Here is a 19575-nt window from a genome sequence, read left to right as displayed (position 1 = left end):
GCACCACATTAAAACCATGAAGCTTCCTTATATCTTTGCAGTTGGGCACATGCAGATGCACTGCTGAGTCAGCCTGGCTGTGCTGATGACCCCAGGAGATCTCCAGGGAATGTCTCTGCTTCCCCACATGTCTCAAGTGTCAGGGTTATGAAGCTGATTCCTGTGAGAACAATTTTCGTTTGTTATTTGAGAGAATCATTAATTCCAACATACTCTTCCCTGGAGTAGTGATAAATAAAGGCATTAGATAACATTTCAAGATACATTTGTTAAGCTTCTACCACCTTTTTTTTTTTGTACCTGCCCAAAAGTATAAAATGAGAAATCAAGAGAAGGAAGAGAACTTCTGCAGAGTCTCGGAGGCTCTGTTGCCCAATTGCTCAGTCAGCTGTAGGCCCTGTAGTACCACATAATGCAGTTTTATTTTAACTCTCATCAACTGCTCTGCTGTTTTAGTACCTCTGTAGTACGGAATGACTGGAAGGTTGCCAAGTAAGGGGAAGTCTGTGTGTGAACAGCCGGGAGGGATAATACATAAATCTGCTGGAAAGAGGCAATTAAAGGCAGCATTGAGATAGAATGAAAAATAGACAATATTGAGCCTCATCAGAAATAGCAACATAAACAGCAGCTACTGTACTGTGAAGTGAACTTTGCTGTAAATAACTGCATTTTACAGAAAACAGATGGATTATGAAGTCTGTGAGCAGATGAACAGAAAGCAGTTTGGTCTTCAGGAACACACCCACATTGATGTTTGGCATGTCCTCCTGGCCCAAAGGGACAAAAGGTGACTTCTTCCTGCTGCTGTATCTACAGAGTCCAGAGGAGAGCTGCAAAGTTGGATTACATGCAAGCCAAGTAGAGCTGAAAATAATTCTGCATGTCATATGTAACTATGAATGGAGATGACAGAGGAAGCGATATCTGAGATCAGCAGTGAAATAGAGGCTGCCTTGTTTTGTAACCCAGCAGCTGAGGAGGTAACACACTTGTGAAAAGGTCTAACACACAGGTCTCTGCTTAGGCAGGACTTCAGAAAGCCCTGCCTAACCGGACCTTGCCCACAGCTGACCATGACCTTGGCATCATCAGCACATCCAACCACATCATTTTTTGACATGAGTGGGTGGACTGGGAAAGGACAAACCATTCCAAAATGTTTATGTCACAAATGAGAGTGGATTCGGGCTGTGTTTTAATCCTATGGCCTAGATTTGACTACTCTTGTTCTAGAATAATTGATCAAAAAGCTTGTTTCCTGTATTCTACTATGTATTCTGCTATTTTGCAGTCTTTGTGAAGGAGTAAGACCAGTCACAGCCCAGACATAGCAAATCAAGTCCCTGTTTGCAGACACAGACTTGGCAATATGCATTAACTGAACATAGTTCTTGCATCAGGCAACATATCATGTGCTGTCTCAGCCACATTCTGAGCTAGAAGAGAAATATGCACATATTTAAAGATCTTTGGGGCCCATGACAGTGCTTATTTCTTAACACTAAACTTATTTCTTTCAATTCTTTAGTCTGTCTCTTCCAGCATGACCAAAGAAACAGAAGAAGAGCTGCTTATTATTAACATGTTTCAGTCTTCATTATATGGGTAGAAACACACAAAGGTTACTCACTTTTGGTGTGCTGTAGCTCCAGCCTTACTCCATCCAGAATTTTGAGCACTGGACTCTGGTTGAGTTGGAGCAAATGACTTGTGGAGAGCTAAGATGAAAGAGGGAAAATTCTGGCACTGGGGCTAGAAATCATCCCTTTGCTTCCTGGATGCAGTATGACTTGGTACAGAAAGGAGGAGGCAACTAAAAGCTACTCCATAACAACCTTCATATATTATTTTTGAAATTAGTACTTAATTAGATCACATTTTTTCCATTATAAGAACCAAAAATCTGCAAAGAAACATGACAACAAAATGCTAAATAAATGATTTAGCTAGCAGTTCATATGCTTCCCCTTTCATTTTTTGTGTTAGCTTAAGATACACTACATATCTGGAACAGCACAGTTTGCCAAAAATATGATGTAATTTTTTATGTTTCAGGGCATCCCTCGGGCCTTTAGAAAAGTAGAAAGTACCAAATACCCTTTAAATTCAGGAAGATCTTTCTAAAAAGATTAATTATACTCTAAAAAGACAGCATTGTAAATTCCCTCTGGTGCTTGTTAAGGCCTCTGCACAGGTTTTCTCCCTTTTTTCAACATCCCTCTCACAAGTAGCATCAGTTACAGTGAAAGCTCTGGCAGAAAGGGGCACGGCTGCCTTCATCTTGTGTCATCTAAATTCATGCTAGTGACAGGGCTGCAAAGTGCTTATGTATTGCTCCTGCCTTTTAGGCACTGAGCACTAGTAGGATTTTTTTTTAGCTAGACATTTCATTATGAGGACTTTCAGCTTGTAAGCCTGTGCTTGCCTACATTTCATCCCAGCTCAGCCATCTTGTTTGCTGTCAATAATCTAAAAGGTAGTAAGTGTGTGATTTTCCAACCTCTCTGGGAAATATCTTTGTGTTATGTTTGTATCTTGAATGTTCTAGTTAAGACTGAAGTTCCAGAAAAGCCAGTTTGTTACATTCAGGTTGTACATGTCATTAAGAAGCAAGAAATGCAGAGAATGTCCATTAAAACCTGTTCCAGAAACAACTCCAGGCAAAGAAAGCCAGGAGTGAATAAAAAAACGAGTGACTTTTATCTTCAGCATCCTGAAGTCCTATAAGCTGATAGAAAGAAAGCCTTTGTGTTACATAAACCAGCATTACATGGTCTAACAAAAACCTGTTTTTGAAGGGGAGAACGCAGTTCAGAAAATAATGGTGGTTTTGGGAGAGGATTTTTGAACCTATATTTAAAGCTAATGCAAAGGTACAGATTCATATAAAAGCAGGAATTTGGGCATAAGGAAAGGGAACAAAAATATTTCATGAACAATAAAACTAATTCAAGAAGGTACTGTCCTTGGTCAAAGATTTTTTTTTCATGATTTGCACCAACTGCTTCATAAATTTGCAAATAAAAGCTGAATTCCCACTTCAGCCATTCCTTCTAAATAAAAGTGTCTCCATTCTGGCTGCCTGTTTTCATGAAACTTGCTGAAATCTGGTATCTTTGAGCTCATTCCTCTCTATCACATATGGTTGAATTTAGCCAATGGTCTCCAAACTAACTGTGGTGGGGAAAGGACACAGATAAACACAGCAAAAGCACACTCATAAAGACTTCTTCCTTCTGAGGATGGGGGAAATTCACAGATGATGAATTTATAAAGTACTTCTTTCCAGAAGTAGGAGAATGGGAAATATACTGTAAATACCCTTTAGATAAAAGGTCTGCTTACCATCCCTATGGTTTACCAGTACATTCTCAAATGTAACTCAGTTTCTGCTTTTCTTGGCTTCATTCTCTTTCTTGGATAATATAATAATGTTAAGAAAATGAACACTGAGGTTTTCCCTCTCAAGGGTCTATTTCAAAGGAAATAGCCAAAAGGCCCTAAGAGCCAATATATTCAGCATTTCTCAAACACCCTATTAATCTGCAATTGGACAATACTGCCCTGGCTGTAGGACACTTATGATAACCAGAAGACCCCTCCAGGTCCTTTGCAGCCCCTTCTCATCCCCTGTTTATGCACACTAACTGCTCCTAAATGTTAATTAAGGATCAGATCCTTTAGGCTAAAATTTTACTTGGTCTATATACAAACATAGCTTGGTTTCTGTTGTTCCAAACCTAGTGAAATTACCAAGAGATGCACGCTGGATTTATATGGGCCACCTCCTCTCTTGCCATTGCTCATACTTCCAAAGAACACATTCACTCTCTACCTGCTTGATGAATGAGCTGCCAGAGAAAACACTCTGGGGGAATTCAGCTTTTAAAAGGTTGATGTAGGATGCAGCCCTGATGCATTTGTCAGGATTTTGAAGACAGATGTTGACTCCCCTGCCCTTTATCCAGCTTTGCATCACTGACCACTGCACCCCTGGTTTTACAAGGCTGGGCTGGAGGAGTTGCAATTTCAGCCAAGAAACTGCCATGCAAGGAATTCAGCACCTGTGCTGCAAAGCCTGAAGAACAACAGTGCCCAGGGAGGAGCAAACAACTCCACAAATGCACAGAGAACACCAATGCTGGTGCTCTGTTCATGAACAGAAATGGCTCCTTCAAATGGAAATGCTCCTGGAAGGCAAGAGAAGCATTTTGTTTGCACATTGCAGGTAAATTGTGTATCACCATGGCATTCCCTGTGGGGAACCTGAAGACCTCCAGCCTGCACTGCTTTAGACACTCCTGTTCATTCTGACATTAACTGCTATCAGATTCTGCTGATGGAGAGATGGAGAAGACAATCTCCAGCAGAGCTTTCATGTGCAGGGAATACAGGATGGAGTCTCACATACTGAAGTAAATTCATAAAGTGATACATCAAGAGTAAAATCCACCAAAACAGGACTGTCTTGAAATGCTAAGCATGTATGACACCATTCTCTTGTCAAAGAATGAATTAGACATTAAATAATTACATATTAAACAACTCTACAACATAATCTTTACATTTCAAATAACTACTTCAAAAACATCACAATTTTTACCAGCTTGCTCTCAGGAGCTTGCACAATGACTTACAAAAACCACCAAAGAAACTCATCCAGAGCCTCAGAGTGCTTGGTATGACCCAGAGTTATGCATTCAGTAAGAACAGATGCAAAAGGATAATTGAATTCCAGGCCAAAAGAGCATGATTTGAATGGAGCTTTGCAGTAAAGTGAAGGACTGTGGGACATGTACAGGAGTCAGTTGTGGAAGGGAGACAGTGATAGAAGACAGTTCTTGACTCAGCAGCAAGAGTGCTGGAAGGAGAGAGGAGACAGAGGGAAGGAAAGGGGCAGGCTCCGCCGTCTCCAGGAGACAGCTGGAAAGGAGTCCAAGGAGCAAGGGTGTGGTTTGAAAAACAAGGAGTACAATTTCAAACTGATCCTCAAGCAAACAGGGCAGTCAGTGAGAGCCTTGAGATGCATGGAATGCAAATTTTCTCCACGAGAGACCAAATCAGAACTTTATGAGTTGTGACACGCTACCACTGCTGCACCAAAACATCTTTGTGCTGACCCAGCATTCCCAAGGTTTGCATTTATCTGTTAGGCAAAACATTGATACTCTGACAGTGCCAGGCAGCACTCAGCAGCTGAGAACAGATGTGGATCAGCATCCTGTGTTCAGTGCTTTGCCACATGCAGCAGCTCTCCAGCAGTTTGCAGTGATCATGCACAAGGATGTGCAAGTCCAACCCACAGATTCCTTGTTTCTTGGAGCTCCAATCTGAGGAACACTCCAAGTGTTTGGGTGTTCCCACTCATGCAGGTTTCTAGTAGTGGATGCTTTCTCATACAGGCCAGAAGATATGCCAGTGACTTTTTTTACCTTCTTGAATCAAAACAGGAAAGTGGCCAAACATTTGGAAATTGAACACTTGTGTAGTTAAGCAGTGATTTGAACGGATGTTGTTGAGCAAGAACCTGAGAGAAACATTTAAGAGAAATGCACATTGCTTTTTCAATGAGACTTCCTTGGCTGATTCTGTGGGAAGGAGACTGGGAACATGCATACAACATTTTTCCATGTAAATAACAGCCCCTCCAAGACAAGAATGTAGCTCTTCTCAAACACTGGAAAAAGAGCATCAGGCTGCCATCCATAGGATGAGCCAGAAACCCAAATATTTGGATGAGAGCAACTTCTGAAAAAAGTAGAGAAACATTTACCAGGAGCTTTTCCATTTGCATTGTTAAAGGATTGCTAGGGATTACACCCTTCTCAGCTGCTGAGTGCCGTGGCTCTGCCTTGTGTAAAAGAGCAGGGGAGTAGCAGTCAGCTAATCACAGGGGCACCAACACAGCAAACCATTAGAGACCTTTTACATTCCCTTTTAACAGGCTATAGACGGTAGGAAAAATACCTTAAATAAGGCCAGTAGTGCCTTCTCATTGAGAGACCCCAAACTAAATATAGAACACAAGGTTAAAAGGCTCAGTTAAAACATCCATGCACACAGCTGACAGTACAGAGGTCAGTTTCTTTAGCTGTGGAATCTCAGCAGGCTGCAGAGTGGAGAAAAGATGGCAAAATACTTTTCCTGGTTTTTTGATTTGTGCTAAAATGTCCAATGCGTTCAGCTCACTCTTCAGAGCCAATCACACTTGCAAAGAATCCAACCCTTGGGATCAGCAAAGCCAGGTCTTATCAAGGACAGATATTTAAACACAGCAGGGCAAAGAAAGTACAAATGAGAAAGACATCAGCAGACAGAAGTGTGGCAAAGCACTTTTACATAAAGTGAGATACTTTTTTTACTACAGAAATTATGGGATGTTGTAATTAGGATTTGGCCAGCTGGGAGTGGGCATGAAAGATTATATTATTAAAATTGGAGTGAAGAAATATATCAGACCTTTAATTTTAATTATACTTTAAAAGAGCCTCAGTTTCCTTAGCCAGTGATCTTTCCAGTTCATGGCAGCAGCCTAGTGCCAGACAAAGACTGCACACAGTACACAGTGACTTTTGTGCATCTAATAAAAATATTTCAGTGAAAAATATGTTGCTTCTTTGTCATAATTTTCTTTAAAATATTAATGATATAAAAATATATCTCTTATAACTATGTACACTACTTAAGAGGTACTACTTAATTTGTGCAATAAATGATGAAAATATGTGGTTTGGTTTTTTGGGGTTTTTTTAAGAAATAGATATAAATTAGCAAAAATAGGAGCTCTAGATGTAATTAATTAGCATCCATAAAGTGAATGTGAGGGAGGGAAGCTGACAGACACACTCACTGTACCAAAATGGGCTGGTGACAGTCCTGATGCCCCACTGGTAGTCTGTCTCTGCAGCACTCCTCACTTGCCCTCATTTACAAACTCATAACCCACCAAAATTAAACTGCAACTCACAAACCTACAGAGCAGATGCTACTCAAACCCCTTTGGACCACATAAAGGTTGTCTCCACTTTACCTCCAGTTTTTTTTCCTTCTTTCGAGACCAGACTGTGATGTATAACCCCAGTCCTGAGTCCTCTGGAGAGAGCTACAGATCCCAGATTTCTGCAGGGCTGAAAGGCTTTAGCAGCATCTCATTCCTACCTACCTGTTCAATGGGCTGCTCAGTGTTTCCTCAGACCCACTGTAGACCATTCTTCACCAAGGGATTCCCATGGCTGCAGGCTGTGACTGTGTGTGCCAGTAGGAACCCAGGTGTCTCAGCAAGCCATGCCTATTATCCCTTTGGAAACTTAACCCAGTTTTGGTAATTCCCATGTATTAAAAATGAATGAGGTTAAGTGAAAATAATGAGGTTTTAAATTGTAATGTATATGAAATTGTTTTAATCTGCCTCTGGTTTTGAGTCTTCAGGGGTCCTTTGTTCAGCTTTATATTAGAGATCCTCCTATAATCTTGTGTTTCCCAGAGCTGAGCTCTCTGGGAAAATGTGAACAATACAATGCTCTGGATAAAAGTGCTGGAGCCAGTACACTGCAGCTGTTTCCACCTCAAAGGATTACTGTAATTTAGGAGAAGTATAATAGCACTAACATTAACTTCACTTCCTTCATCTAATGCTAATGGGCTGACTAGGAGGCAGAGTTAAAAAAAAAAAGTGTTGATGAATCTCTTACATGTTGGACCCTTCGCTTCTCGGTTATTGAAGAGCTTCCAGTTCACAACATCAACTCTTGGGGAAGGAGCCCTATTTCTATTTAAAAATTGAACAAGGCAGAACAGTTGGATGGTTTTCAGGGCTGGTAACTGGCCATAAACCCCCTCACCCACCTTTGGGCATGTTTGCAGGGAGTAAAGCCCACATGGTGCTGGGATAAGTCGGTGGGTGGTGGGCCAAGAGCAACCATCTGACCTAGTCAGAACCCAGTGCCTTTGGAGTTCTGGGGCTGCCAAGGAGGACAAGTGCCACACTTTGGGAGAGCCAGCCATGACGGCAGGTGCCAGGCAGGCGGCTACTGGCTTCCAGTGCCAACCAGGCAGGTCCTGGGTGTTCCCCGTCTTCCTCACCTCCGGCGAGAGCTGAGGGGAGCATCGCCCCGGCACCGCCGCGCGGCTGCGGGGAAAGGAAGGGAGAAGCCCTGAGGGCCGGTGTGAGGGTGGGTCGGGAGGGACCCCGGGGGCTGGTGTGAGGGTGGGTCGGAAAGAGCCCCGGGGGATCGTGGTGAGGAGGGGCCAGGAGGAGCCCCGGGGGATCGGGGTGCGGATGGGTCAGAAGGAGCCCCGGCCCGGGGTGAGGGTTGGCCGGGGGCAGCGCCCGAGGGGGCCGGGGAGGGGGCCGCGTCACGTGAGCGTGTGTGGCAGCAGCAGCGGAGGGATACCTGCACTCTGACAACCCCTCCCGCCCCTCTCCGCTGGCCGTAGCCGCGGCGGGGACCACCCGCTCCTCACAGCCCGTACCCTCAGCGGGAGTGAGAGATAGCGGGGCAGAGTCAGGCAGGAGGGTGAGGGCGGGCGGGAGGCGGCGGCGATGGGCGGAGGAAGAAGCGCGGCAGGGAGGGACTATTTGAGGAGACCCTGGCAGGCTGAGGTGCGGAGTGATTTCGGCGAGTGAGCGGCCCCGCACTGAGGCCGAGGATAGCGGCGGGCGCGCCGGGCGCCATCCCAGGGAGGGCTCCGCGCCTGCGCCGCCTCCGCCGCCGTGAGGGGAGCACCGGCGGCTGCCCCGTTTCACCGCCCGCCCCTGCCCCGCGCCCCTGCCCCGGGGAGCTCGCCCCCAGCCATGGCCCAGATACTGCCCATTCGCTTCCAGGAGCACTTCCAGGTGAGCGCAGGGGGGCAGCAGAAAAGGCACGGGGTTGGGGTCCCCCTCTTCTGCCTCACCCCGTCTTTAGGAGAGGGGGGGCCGCGGCCTAGGCGGGCCGGGGGCGCGCTGAGGGCGGGGAGAGGGGGCCAGGCCGCGGGGGGATCTCCTCCGTCCCCTCCTTCCTTCCCTGCGGAGCGCGGCCGCCGTCCCGCTGCGCGCCGCGGGAAGGCGTGCGGGGCCGAGCCCGCCCCAGGTGCGGACTCTGAGCCGCCGCTTCTGCTCATCCATCCGTCCGTCCGTCCATCCTTCTATCCCCGGAGCTGCGTCCCCGCGGCGTGCAGAGCGGCCGCGATTTGTGCAGAGTCACTCGTCGCCTGAGGGACCTCCCGCTCCGGGGAGGGGGCGGCGCCGCGCCGGAGCCGCGCTGCTCGCCCCGGGCACCGCGGGCGCTCCCCCGCCTCGGCTTGGACGGACGCCGCAGTCTTGCAGGCGGATTGTGGTTTTTCTCTTTCACCTAAACGACCATCAACCTCTGGATCGCGAAGGTTCCTGGGAACCTCTTTTTGTGCAGCTGTGAGGAAATTGGTGAGATGAAGTGCAAGAAACCGTTTGGACTTGGAAGCTGCACAGCCGCTGTCCCTCCTTCCAGACATAACAATATTAAAAAAATCCTCCCCCAGAATGACATGGTTCTGTTCTTAATATCCTGTGAAAACCGTAACGCCAGCATTGGAAAAGATCCATAGCTTATGGATGCAGCACAGACAAACCGGTTTATGTGTTTCCTTGTGACCTGGTGGTGAGGGAGGCTTGTAAATGGAGTGAGAGAACAGCAGTCTCTGAACGTGCAGTTTGAGGCAGGAATTAAAGGAATTTGCTAAATGAATGAGAGAACAGGAAGTGGACTTGGCAAGTCATCCTTCTGTCGCTGTACCGCCCCTTTCTGTCAAGTCAGGCATCCATTTCAAAATACGAACTAGGTATCATCCCCCAGTGTGGACTGCGTGCCACTCTGGGCATTTCAGCTTGGGAAATGGTTATGGCCACTTCTAGCTCCCTTTGGTATGTATTTTTTTGCTTAACTGGAAGAACTGCCCTGGTGACCCTAGAAGGAGCTCTAACTGGAAAAAATCCAGTAATTAGAGTGAATTCCAGAAATATCTAATCTCTGTCCAAGGGAAGAGACAAACCTGTGTCCTCTTAGTTTTCATGGGTTAGGAGAGTTTAACATGGTGAAGAATTCTACCACCCCTCCCTGGTCACTATAGCAGTGAATATAGTAATCTCAGATAGGTTTGTAGGAGCTGCAGAACAGCTGTCTGAGTGAGAAACTTGGGATCAAAGTGATTTTGTTGTCAGACTCTTTTTAGAGAGCATATAGTTCTTGCCATTTAAAACTGGCAAGCATAACCAATCCTGCTGATTGTGCTTGATCTATACAATAGCAGTGTGAGGACATCCCACTTAATATGCAGGAGGTGTCCTGTGCTGCTTTGCATGTTAAGTGACTGTTTCTGTGATTACCAGTGTTGTGTGTCTTGCAGCACTGCCAATATCAGCATTGTGCTACCTCAGGTTTGGGTGAGGGGCCTGCCCACCTGCTTTTCAAGGGTTTTGTACTGAAGTCATACTCTATTTTTGCCCTTAAGCAATTTGATCTTATTGAAAAGGCTAAACCTGTGCTTGAGTTACTTTTTCTCAGCATGAAAGCTGCATGGAGGAGCAGGGAGAACCCTGGGGTGTCCATTGCTAGCATGTAGGAACAAACTTCTTCAGCATTCACTCTTTGCTGTATATTCCTTTGCCTCTTGCCCAGGCTGAGTGCAGAAGCCCCAAAGCAGTGCTCTGCTGAAGTCAGACTGAAATCAGTGGGAGCTGGGAGGAGGCATGCAGGAGCCTCCTCATGCTGCTTCTGCAGTTGTCCCTACATGGTGGGATAAATAGGGAGGGAAAATGGAAGGAATGTAGGAACTCTTGTGTTTGCTCTGGCTGGATATCTGCAGTACAGTTCTATCAGCTTTAACTCACTGGATGTTGTAAACTAGAATCAAAAGTCATGAATTAATGTTACATGGTGCTTGTTGTCTGGTAGAGAATTTGTGAAAACATTAAGCCTTCTTTTCATAATACTACACTGTCACACATATTTAGCCTTATCAGATTAATCTCTCTCCCCCCCCCACATTCCTTTCAAGTAATTGTCTTGACTATGGTTAAATTATCATATTTAAAATTGATATGATAAATCTACTGTGCTGCTTTATGATAAAGCCAAAAAGTTAAAATTCCATGTAATTGTTGTGTGTTCCAGTGATTCAGAGTTATAAAATCTTTCTGTGCCTTAATTCAATCTGTGTACTGTTTCTACCTGTAGCCTTTTTAATTAATACAGCTGTAAGTGATTAGAATATCAGTTAGTGCTATAATTAATTCCAAGTTCAGCCTGTTGCTGATGAAACATTATTTCCCTTAAGTTCAGTGTCTTCCCGAGGTAGTTGTATGTATGTAAAGCAGAACTGAACCGTGCAGAAAGTGCTCTCCAGAGGAGCTAAACATAAGCTGCAGTGCTAAATCCTGAATGCTTCTCTCCCACTCTCTCTTGCTGGAAGTGGGTAACTGGCAGTGTGAAGTGAAACAGGCATCCTGGTCCATGTAGAATTGGAGGAGTGCTGGGGATCAGGCAGACTGTTTACATTCTTTGTGCAGCTCATTTTGTCTTACATTGATCATCCTTCTAACTGTAGTAGCTCCAAGCCTGTGCAGGGGGAGTGACTGCCAGTCACAGGGCACGTTGAATTTGAAGTTGTTACAGCTTGTGTGTTCAAGTCGTGTGTGAGCTGAAGGATAGAGAATGGTTGCAGTGAAAAAAAGATATGCAGGTCTTGATGTGGTAGAAGGAATTCAGTGTTTGTTTAGCTCCATTTGATGCAATTGAACAGTTATTTTTAGATATGAACTCTGTCACTACAAGTCTTCACAAATTTATTAAGAGCTTTCATCTTGCTCATTTTTTCCCCAGAGGATATTGGAGTTTTAGGTTCCATAGCAAGGGAGGGGAATAAGACAAGGACTCAGTTTTTATCTGTCTGGTGGCTGCCCAGCTGCAGCAGTGCAAACTATGCCAAGTCCTGCTGCACTGAGTTACTCATGCATACTACTTAAGCTAATGTGATTTAATCAGGTTCTTAACTCCAGCATTTCTGTTGGAGCAGTGAATTATGAATTATTTGCCAGATTGACCTCTTCCAAGGGAATTGTACTTTACAATGGAAGTGCAGTAAAAGACCAAATATACTGGTAGATAGACTGGAAGCAGTACTACTGGAATCCAGTGTACAAAGTGTTCCTGATCTAAAATTAAACTTTTCCTTCACTTAGTCATTGCTTTTGTCTCTTTGTGCCTCTGAGTTTTTTTCTCACTAGCAAAAATCTTTGCTTGTCTATGGGGAAAACTGTTGCTTAAGCAAGATCTCGGGTTCCAAGATTGGAACCTTTGATGCACAGACACAAAGTTCTGCTGCCTGTTCAGTAACTGATCCAGCCTCTTGAGCACAGGCAGCTACTGTGAGAAAACTGGTGTGCATGGCATGCTCTCAGTGTGGAAGTGCTGCACATCTTGGTGCAGCACTGACAAGCTAAAATATCCTGGTTTAAGCATAAAGGATGTAGATTGATTTCCATCATTTTCAAGACAAAACCACTTTCTGTTTGGATAGTCTGACTTGTCTTATTAAGAATTACTATCTGTTGTGCAATAGGCATGACTGAGCTGGATGGTTTTCGTAAGTTGGCTTTGGTTGGACGTGTGCACTTAAGAAGCACTCAGGAATATTTGCAAGCTGTAAGTGACTTTTTAGATTTGTTTTCAAAAGGTAGGGCTAAATATTATGACTTGATTCAGCTATTCAGTGATGAAGAGCCTCAGTTTGCTCATTGGATTCAGAAGTGTCCTTCACATGGTAGTGATAACTCATTTGATAGATGATTCAATCCTCATCACAAACATACAGAAATAGATTTTTGTGTAGGGAGTAAATGTCACTGTAGATGAAAGCCTGATTGCAGCTGCAGCTCAGATCAGTGGTCTTGCAGGTTTTAGGTCTTCCATACTTCCTTGGTGTCCCTCAGCTGTCAGAATGGGAACTACAGCAGGAGGTGAGGTGAGGGTGAGCAGTTGAGCAGGAATGTCCAACAATTACATGCACATCCTTACTGGGGATGATCAGAGCTTTATGTAGTTACATGAGTAAGAGTTATGGGAAGCTATTACTGCATTCCTGGTTTGTATTAAGTTTAAAAAGATGTCTGCTCACAGAGCTTTTAACAGGCAGTTTTTATTTGGGTGCATACAGCCTTTGTCCAAGCCTTACTCTTTTCTAATGGCCTTAGAAGCAATAGTTGATCACCTCTAACAAGCATTTATGCTAGAATTATGTGGCATGAAACTGAAAAGGGATACTCACACTAAACTCTGAAGAGATACTAAATTCACAGAGTTCTGACTCCATTTAACTGATGGTAGGTCCCAATTACTGGAGTGGCAGTATTAGACAGTAAGGGTTAATTATTTCTCAGTAGAGAAATAGGCTTAGTTTGAAGACTGGAGGTGTCAGTATCTGAGTTGGTCTGTGCTGGCTCAGACCAACTGTGCAGCTGGCCTGGGTTGCTGCACTCCACATAAGGGAAATGCATTAGAATGCTCAATATTTAGTAAAGCTCTTGTGTAAGAGACATCTTGAGTTAATTTCTTAGCAAATGGTACAGTGCTGGTAAAGAACAGAGAAAGACTAAATATCATATTAATAATGGTCTTTCATCCTGAATATCTTTGTGTCTTCATTCATGTTGAGAAACAAATAATACATCTTAGTTTAATCTTTACCATGTCAGTAAGTTCTCAATATCCATAAAATGCTTGAAGGTTTTATGGTATCTAATCCACTCTGTTGTAGTACTAGATATCTATGAAGCAAAAATCCCTGTCTATCTGGTTCATTCAGCCTGATAATGAGAATGGTTCTGTGCTCTGTGTGTAGCTAATGGGTGTTAGGGCGGGAGAGGCATTAGGGTGTTACCTGTGGAACAGAATGTTGCCCTTTCCCCTACAGCAGGGCTTGCTGTAACCTACATGGGGCTGCTTGGTAGGGCTTAACTGGATTACCCAAAAGTAAAGTGTGGGTGAAATAATGGAAATTATGGTAAATGGAATAATGGAAATTGTAATAAATAACTCGGGAATGACTGTGTAGTGGTGAATCTTTATTTTCAGAAGAAAACAGCCTTAGTTTGAGAGAGGGTACTGCTTGACTAAGAAGCATAATAAAAAATGAAAATTCAGTAGTAGTTGAGAGGCCTGTTGTTCACTCCTTTATGAAAATAAACTGAAAATTCGCTAATTAATATATATAAGCCTCAGTAATGATCTGTAGCATCTTTACCTGAGGCCTTTTAATATACATAGCTAAGTGCTTGCTACCTCCTGTAATAAAGTTATACTCATTTTATTCTTGAGGAAGGGAGGGAAGGTGCTTTAGAACAACGTTGTTCAGATCATCATGGAAGATTTGTCCCATCCAGGGTAAGAGTGATGCTGGCTGATGCACGTTATTTGATGGTGGAGGGATTCTGCTCATGTTCTTCTGTATAGTCAGTAAGAAATAGGCTCTTACAGTGCCTCACATATCTCAGGGGGACACATACCATTCCCCTGATGGTAGGAACAGTCTTCAGTGTTTTCAGACTGTTAAACTGTGAAGTGCTGTCATCATTGACTGAGGCTTGCAGTACTCACATGACCGTCCTTTAGGGAGTACTGGCATTTAGCCTTTAAAAGATGTGATGGGTTTCCCTAATAATAACGATGGCAGTGATACTCAAGCAGAATTTAGCATTACCTTTTCTGAAGTCTCTGCTAGATTTTATCATATGTTAAAGCAGGAAATTTTAATACCAGAGTGTGTTGCAAAATCATACTTGCCTTAGTAAAGATACTCAAAATGTTTTCTTAAACAGGGAGCAGACTTTGAAGTGAGTAATGGTGGGTTTAAAGCTGAACTTCAAGGAAATGCCTCAAGGTTCTCACTTTGCAAAATGAGTGTTCAGGGGCTGTCTCTTGAAGAGTAAGTCAGACTGAAGCACACTAATTGAGAAGAGACCTTGAAAAAGCTGTGTTTCTGCTTCAATACTCTGGAAATACATCTGAATTTGGATTAATTAAATCAAGTTAGGAACTTAGTTGTGCTGCAGTTAAATCTCTTGACTACTCTTGTGACTCTTAATGAGTCTCTTATAATGGACTGTACTCTGTTGGCAGATGGACTCGGAACAAACTCAGCATCAAAGTGCTTAAGTGTCAAATATGTGAGCGTGTAATTTGTGGCAATATGTGGACATTGTCTGGTGTAGAGCAAGTGAGCAAGAACAGAGGAATTAAGAGCCTGTTATTTATTCTTCTGTTGTCCAAAGTCACAGAAGTTGGTGGAGCTAAAACTTGCATGTTTATTGGGTGCTAAAACATTGTGTGTTACATATGAAAGGTACACAGGTTATCTTGGTATGAAAACTTCTTTCCTTCCTGACACAGAAGCATGTATTAGCCACCTACCTGCTAGATTTGTTTTCAGAACTCTGGGTGCAAGCATGATCTGATAACCTTGTGCCTCAACTTTGATTCTCTTTTGGAATGAATGGCGCCTGCTGAAGTTTACTATTGTGTGTGAAGTATTTACCCCTGAAGTGAGGAGTTAGCTGAATGGCTCACAGTTCTGCTGAGAAACACTTATGGGAGTGAGTAAATGTCTTTTTATGCATTCGTACATTTGGCTTATATTACATTACTGAAAGTTGAGTCTGTTGAGATTAGCAATTACTGAGCTGAATAGCTCTTCATTAGTCAGCTCAACAGAAAACAAACAATTCCTGAGGCATTCTTGGGCACAGTCCCAACACATCACACTTTGAGGTATCTCTGTTACATACCCAGTTTACATTTTAGTGAGGAGCATTACAGAACCTGTAACAAGCCATGATCAGCCAGCTCAAACACACTGAAACAGTGTTTGTGATGCCATCATGGGACTTCTTGCCCAAGGGATTTAGTCTATTGTGTGAGGCTCCTGGTGGTGTGTATCAAAGGAGTGTAATGACTCAGTGATGCTGGTGGTAGACTGTGTTCTGTCTCCTTGAGGGCAATAATTTTTCACTTGCAGTGCCCTGAGAAGCAGTATAGGTTAATCCTTTGAGAAGCTTCAGTGAAGCTGATGCAGTTCCTGTGCTTGAAAAGCATTGCTTTGGGGCATAAAGCAGGTGCTCGGGCTTGTTACAGTTGTAGAAGATGCAGCTTACTCATGTACTAAACCAGGTTGTGCTGCACAGGTAAATCTGATTTACTGTGGACCAATGGAACAGTGACATTTGTTCACTACCACCTCCTCCTGTTAACTGAAATTGAGAGTGAATGGAAATAAAGTTAACACAAAAGGATGAAAATTATATATATACATAGGTGTCTTGTTGGGTAGTCTGTTTGGCAGCTCAGAATGACTCCAGGTGACATTTAGAGTACCTACTTTGGTTTTACTGTTGTGTGGTTGAGCACAAGTTATGTTTTTAGAGCTGGATGTATGGCTGGAAGGGGCCTGCATCACAACCCTTGCCTTTGTTGTTGGGCCTCATGGCATGACATCTTGGGCAAGGAGAGATGAAATGATTGTTTATTTTAACACATCTTTCTTACCTTTCACTGGTGAGAATTAGGTGTGAAGCAAGATGAACAAGTCCACTTGCAGGCCAACTGAGACCTGCTGTGTAGACTTCCTTCTACACTGTTGCTAGGAGGGGGTTGCATTTGGGTAATTGATTCTTTCTGTACTGCCCTCTGATGCTGAACATTGTCATTCTGCCACTTAAGTTTTGTACATCAAATTTACTAGCCTTGATAAAACTGGAGTAGTGGTGCTACTGCTGGTGTAGTCTTTATCACATACTAGAACCATGTTAAGTAATAAACACATAAGTTAAAACTCCTTTTAGTTTGCATCAATAATGCAACTTCAGAATGTTTTTAGGACCTGAATGCTGACAATTGTGTAGTTCTTTGCCTGTGGAACAAAGAGACTCAGAGTTCAGTAGTGTACACTTTAATCAGAGAAATTCATCAGTCTTGCATTTCCTTCTGGAGGAGATTTTAGACGTAGAGGCTTGAGTTAGACCTTCAACATGGGAAGGATAATAAAGTACTCTTCTTTTGTCTTTCTAGCTCCAAAATTTGGGCATTAATCCAGCAAACATTGGATTCAGCACCCTAACAATGGAGTCTGACAAGTTCATCTGCATAAGGGAGAAAGTAGGAGAGCAGGCACAAGTAGTGATAATTGACATGAGTGATCCAACAACACCCATCAGACGTCCAATTTCTGCAGAAAGTGCCATCATGAATCCAGCCTCTAAAGTAATAGCACTCAAAGGTGAGTCACCCTTTATGACTGCAGTATGAAAACTGCTATTTAGCTCTACTACTTATTAGTGCTCTTAAATTCTATATAAACTTTCTAAGAAGAATGTATATGAGGACAAGAATTCTTGCCTGAACTTGCATGCTGTATTTTTGGTAGTAGATCTTTCAGTAATCTATGGATGATTTGCCTCCAAGTGGATGTGAGTTGCTTGGACCTGGCACTGCAGCCTCCTATCCTCACTGAGGACCAGGTCAGCCTCTTGTATACTTTCCCCTTAAACAGGTATTGTAAACATAATGGACACTAGTATAGATGAATAGGGGTGTAAAGCCACGTTTTCTGCCCTGTCCTGGTCCTTTCTTGCAGCTCTGAAGTTTTTACTACATAGTGACAAAAATGTCATAAGGATGGCCAGTAAGTGTAAAAGTCTGAACATAACAAACATGTTAAATTTGACAGTTATGAGGTCTTGCAGCTGGAAGACCTCTGCTTACTGCTACCTGTGGTTTTGTTACTGCTTTTAAGTAGCACTCTGAGATCAAAGTAGTAATTTTTAATTCATGTCTGGCTCTTTTCTCAAATGACCAACATCTGGTATTTAATGGCAATAACTGTTACTGACTATGTACTTTTCTTCCTGCATCTTATCTAAACAGATGGTGAGTGAACTCTGTCCTGACACTGTATGTTTGGTAGTACAGAATGGTCCCATCTCATAAAAAGTACTGAACTTTAAGGTAGCCATTTGACAGTTCACTTCATGGCCAGGTGGGGGAATCTTAATCCCCAACTGGTATTGCAGTGATCATGTTCTCCATTGGCTTGTTTCTAACCATTTGGCTCTTTTGACTATTGACTGTACCGAGTGAAGGAGAAGAGTGTGCTTCTCATGTTTGTGTGTATATGTGATGGAAGTACAGTTGATAGACAAAATGAAGTTGCAATATTTTTATGAGAGACCTGCTAGCATGTCCTGTGTGCTGTTCATTTCTGCTTAAGTGTGGTTTTTATTGTGAAAAATCATGGTGAAATTACTTGGGGGTCCAAGAAACCATCCTTAGAACTGGTGCAAAACCTGCAACTTCTCTTTGATCTCAGACTTATACTGACATAAGGTGAGAACTAAAGTGAATATTGACTTCACTTGTAGTGATAGTTATGCATCTTCCAAAGGACTGCCTTACCCTGGGTATGGGTAAAGGTAATAATAATAAAAAAAATCAGATCTGTTGTGAGTTTACTGTCCTTTATCTTGGACCCCTTTAAGCAAACTGTATTGGCAAGGAAAGTGCCTTCTCTACACTAGCAGAGCTTCATCTACCTCTTAAAAGGAAACTACATAATCAGGTTTGAAAACTAATATACTAACTAAATGGATTATCATCAGCTTCAAAGAATATAACTTTACTCTTGCCAGTTAAGACTTGTTCAAAAGGAGCATTATTCTGTCCATTCAGAGTGAGTAAATCTCTCCTCTGAACCAACAAGGTTGAGTTAATGATGTTGACATGCAGAGTTGTGTTGTCAAGTGTTGCAAACTTAATGATCTCTTCTGTAAATAATCTAGTGGTCAGAAGGTTGGGTAGAAAGAGGGTTCATAGAGCTACCTAACCAATATGTTATCCATGATAACCTGAAGACGTGGATTAAGTCAGTCTGTCTCTGCAGACTTCTCCCTGCTGTTTGACTGAGGCTTCAATAGTCAAAATGGTTACATATTGTGACTCTGTGTGCCATGATGGGCAGTTGCTCGTAATCCCAGGATTACTGAGCAATAAATGTAGCAACTCACCCTCAGAAAAAGAAATGAAATGGGTCTTGATTTTAGCTGATGTACAGTATGCACAATTTCATTTCTGGATTGCATGTGGCATTCTCGTGGTGTACCAAGATTTATGCATCGTCCTTGTGTTCTTGGTCCTCTTGCACTGCTCTGTACTGGGAGTGCTCAGCAGTGGCTGTAAGTGGAGAATGCAGCATTTGAGGGTGCTTCCATTCTTTGTGTAATGGAGAAATGTCATGCTCCAGTCAACTGTAATGTAAGTTCTTGTGCTGATGTTCAGAAATCTAATCTGCTTACTTGATTACACCTGTGTAGTCTAAATAGATTCACCAGTTTGGTAGTTTGATCAGAAAAACCTTAAGTCTTTTTGTCTAGAATCTTGACCTATTAAAGTGTTCAAGTAGACATAAGACTCAAATTCACACTTGGCCTCACTATGACTGTATAGCAGATCCTGCTTCTCAATCCAAATAACAGAATTTTCAATAGTTTAGTTACTGTGAAGTTTGAATATA

The 19575-nt window shown here is 43.0% G+C and overlaps 1 protein-coding gene across 4 annotated transcripts in view; it reads left to right on the top strand.

Annotated features, from left to right (window-relative positions):
* Positions 1-8614: 8614 nt before the first annotated feature.
* CLTCL1 (clathrin heavy chain like 1) overlaps positions 8615-19575 on the top strand; it is a 34615-nt gene continuing 23654 nt past the window's right edge. For all 4 annotated transcript variants that reach the window (XM_058816830.1, XM_058816831.1, XM_058816829.1 and 1 more), the window contains exons 1-2: positions 8615-8839; positions 17079-17286. In XM_058816830.1, the coding sequence (XP_058672813.1) occupies positions 8798-8839; positions 17079-17286 (250 nt within the window). In that variant the 5' untranslated portion in view covers positions 8615-8797. The remainder of the gene's footprint in view (positions 8840-17078; positions 17287-19575) is intronic.

The sequence above is a fragment of the Ammospiza caudacuta genome, chromosome 18, assembly GCF_027887145.1.
Source record: "Ammospiza caudacuta isolate bAmmCau1 chromosome 18, bAmmCau1.pri, whole genome shotgun sequence".
NCBI lineage: Eukaryota > Metazoa > Chordata > Aves > Passeriformes > Passerellidae > Ammospiza > Ammospiza caudacuta.
This window is presented reverse-complemented; position numbering and strand designations above follow the sequence as displayed.